The sequence below is a fragment of the Pteronotus mesoamericanus genome, unplaced genomic scaffold (assembly GCF_021234165.1).
Source record: "Pteronotus mesoamericanus isolate MK-2021 breed Mesoamerican mustached bat unplaced genomic scaffold, CSHL_Meso_final contig_116, whole genome shotgun sequence".
Taxonomy (NCBI): Eukaryota; Metazoa; Chordata; class Mammalia; order Chiroptera; family Mormoopidae; genus Pteronotus; species Pteronotus mesoamericanus.
In genome coordinates, this window is record NW_026555027.1 from 11315251 (window position 1) to 11318724 (window position 3474).

The 3474-nt window shown below is 39.3% G+C and overlaps 1 protein-coding gene across 1 annotated transcript; it reads left to right on the forward strand.

Moving 5' to 3' along the window:
* The first annotated feature begins 2085 nt into the window (after window positions 1–2085).
* On the forward strand, window positions 2086–3054 carry LOC129072962 (vomeronasal type-1 receptor 3-like). Its single transcript, XM_054576582.1, has one exon. The coding sequence runs from the start codon at window positions 2125–2127 to the stop codon at window positions 3052–3054; it is 930 nt and encodes a 309-aa protein (XP_054432557.1). The 5' UTR covers window positions 2086–2124.
* Window positions 3055–3474: the final 420 nt, after the last annotated feature.

Consider the following 3474-nt stretch of genomic DNA (forward strand, 5'->3'; position numbering starts at 1 on the left):
ACAACCATTCACCTTACTGGGCACTTAACTCTGAAGGATGCAAACTTGTGTTTACACAAAATCCTGCCACCGGTGCTCTTGTAATAGACAAACTGTTGTTTATTTCTCACAGCCAAACTGCAAAACAACTATAATGTCCCTCAGTAGGTAAATGTTATGCAAACTTACAGAGATGGAACAGTCAATGGTGGCAGTGGGTGGCCGTGCGCCTCAGGAGGCAGCACGAGGAAACCGTGGTGTGGACGGAAGAGTCTTGTGTGTTGATGCAGGTGGTGGTTACATGAATCTCCACCGTGATAAATGCACATGAGACTACAGGTACCCATTTCATCTTCTCACAGTATTTAAGTAGTATGATAATTGTGCAAGATTCACCACTGGGGAGAACCGGATGAAGGGTGAATGTGACTTCTCTGTGGTACCTTTATGTTTCTGTGTGAACCTGTAAGTATTTCAAACTGAAAGCTGAAACTTTAAGGAAGGTTAGTTTTTCATGTATTTAAAGTTGTTGATGTTAGATTGTTGAAAATGTATTGGGAATGTAAGCAAAACTTAAGTGTTGGTCATTGAAGAAGACAATGCAATATGTTTGTTTTACAGGAACATTTCAGAAACTTGAAATTCAAGTCTGAGCGGCCAGTCACCACCCCAGCATCAGGGAGGCTGCCCTGAGGCCAGGATCGCACCGAACTTTGTCACTGTCAGCTGGGAGCCTAAACTTCTGATGAGCTTCCCGTCATTGTTGGGGTACCCTGAGGAATAATTTCCCACTTAGTTCAACCCAGGGGCAATCTAATACCTCGGTGTGTGATTGCATAGTTGTGTCTGATGATCTTAACAACTCATCAGGGGACACGTTGCACTGGGAGAGTAATTCATGTTCCTGTGGACCTGCCAGGCCGAGCCACTGTACACAAGGCAATTTCCATTTTGGACAACATAATAGTAGTTCCCAGCTGGAGATGAAATCACTACGTCCCTCTTCATAACCCTGATTCCTGCTAGTCCCCCTCAGCACAGCTAAGAGCGACCCACCTGCACCAGGCCACAGGAATCGGCTTTGGCACGGATGCTGCTGTAACTTGTGGCTCAGGAGGGCAAAGGAGAGAGTAAGTGTTTTCCAGAATGTCTCTTGCCTGTTTTATTCTCTTCATTCCATATGTGCACTCAATCTGATATCTACGATCCCTCTCTTTCCACCTTTCTTTGTTGTATTAATTTTTGTGTACAATGAGTATTTTTTTAAATACCAGCTTTAAGAATTTCTTTTTCTTTCCTTTTTTACTGGTTAATTGTCCATATTTAAAATTTTCTTTTCTCGTTTTAAAATTTCTGCTTTGTGTTGTTGGTTATTTTCATTTTTCTTCTTTAATTTACATTGATATCAAGGAATCTCCCCACCTATATCTTACATATTTTTTGTTAGTGTCCTACCTTACTCGCTCATACTTGATTATAGATTGAAAAATGAAAGTGTTGATCTGCTAGTCTGCTAGTCTATTCCAGGCTCTCTTTCTTACATCCATCCTGCTTGGCCCTTCCGCTGTTAAGGGCTCATCTGCACGGTTATCTATTTCTGGTCTTCGGTTCACTTTGTTGGCTGCTCCGTCTCTTCAGTTTTGATTCACTTGCTTCAAGGGCATACTTTAAATACTTGACTGTGTTTTATGTCTTTCAAGTATGTATTTAATCATTTTCCTTTGCAATAATTATATGTCATTTTCTTCATTGTTCTATTTATCTAAATCTGCAAGATACTTCAGTCTTTTATCTAATTACAGTATTTCTGATGTTTCTAAGGTTTTTCTCTGCCATACTGTACTATCAGAGTTATAATTGTTTTTTTCCTTCTTCATTTTCCTTTTTTAATGCCTAAGTCTACTATCTTTTAGGCTAAATTCACTTGCATATCCTGTCCACTGTGCATACCTGAAATTTAAGTTATGTTTGTGGCAATTACTTTTCTCCTATGGGGATTTGATATTGCAATATATATATATATCCTTGAAACCTGATTAACTACTTCTCAGTCTTAATTATTTTTAATGTTTACATTCTAGTGAAATTGTTTGTCTATAGGATGTGCTGACCTTGTTTGGAAGACCTAAGAGAGACCGACAGACAATGATTTCCAATGACACCCTTTTTGGGATCTTCCTCACCATTCAGACTGGTGTTGGTTTCATGGGCAATGCCTTGCTGTTTTCATTATACATGTACACCTTCTTAATTCTCCCTCGTCAGAAGAAGCCTGCCAATGGGATCCTTGCCCACCTGACTTTGGCTAATGCCCTGACCCTCTTATTCAGAGGGGTTCCAAATATAATCTTTTCCTTTGGAATTAGACCTGAGGTAGGTGATATTGGGTGTAAAATGGTGCTCTTCATCCAGAGAGTTACCCGAAATATTTCTCTGAACACAACCTCTCTCCAGAGTACATTTCAGGCAGTGACTATTGCTCCAAACAACTCTAAATGGGCCTGGCTCAAGAAGAAAATCTCTACACTCATTCAACCCTCTTTAGTTTTCTTCTGGGTCATCAACATGGTCATCTATGCTGAGGTTATCGTAAGAACTGTGGCCAAGAGGAATATCACTGATGCTACATGTGGGTATTATACTCATTTTTGTAAAGTCACATCATGTGCACATGAGGTAACAGTAACATTCCTCAGTACAATATTCATTCAGGATTTGTTCTTTCTCTCTCTGATGGCATGCAATAGTGTCTACATGATGACTGTTCTTTCCAGACACCACAAGACAGCTAAGCTCGTCCGCAGTAGCACCTCCTGTTCCCGAAGCTCCCCTGAACACAAAGCGACCCACGTTATTCTCATACTGGTTTGCTGCTTTATTTCCTTTTACTGGACCAACAGCTTTCTTACTGCTTATTCAGAGCTAGGAAATAAGAGAAGTTGGCAGCTGGAGAACATTAATAACTTTATTTCATCATGTTACCCAACCATTTGTCCTTTTGTATTGATTAAGAACGAGAATAGAATTTCCAGAATGAATTTCTTCAGTACAAGGAGCAGAGTTTTTTCCCCTTAGAGAGCACGGAATGATCATACGAACCCCCCTTCATCCATGTTCACCCACAAGGCTCATATCTGTGCTCCAAGGGCGAAGCTTATCAATGGCCTGCATGACATATTTAGTCCCCATTGTACAGAGATAACAAGGTAAAGAAACATAATCAATCCATTGTCAATTTATGAAATATTGGAGACATTAAATGTAATGTTTAGATTACTATACTTTTATATGGGGTTTAAACTTTAAAGGAATAACATGCAATGTGCTGTGTTTTGTAATACTGGAAAGGTTATGAAATCAAAAAATTATAAAAAAATGATAAACCCAGATGAGGACAGTGTTTTCTTTTGAGTGTAAGTTAATTATAACCCTAATTAGGTGATGAAGTACATGTGTCTCTAAGTGTATGTACTCTATACTTTTGTATATCAGAAA

Coding starts and splice junctions, on each gene's coding strand:
- LOC129072962 (XM_054576582.1), top strand. CDS start 2,125: ATGATTTCCAATGACACCCTTTTTGGGATCTTCCTCACCATTCAGACT.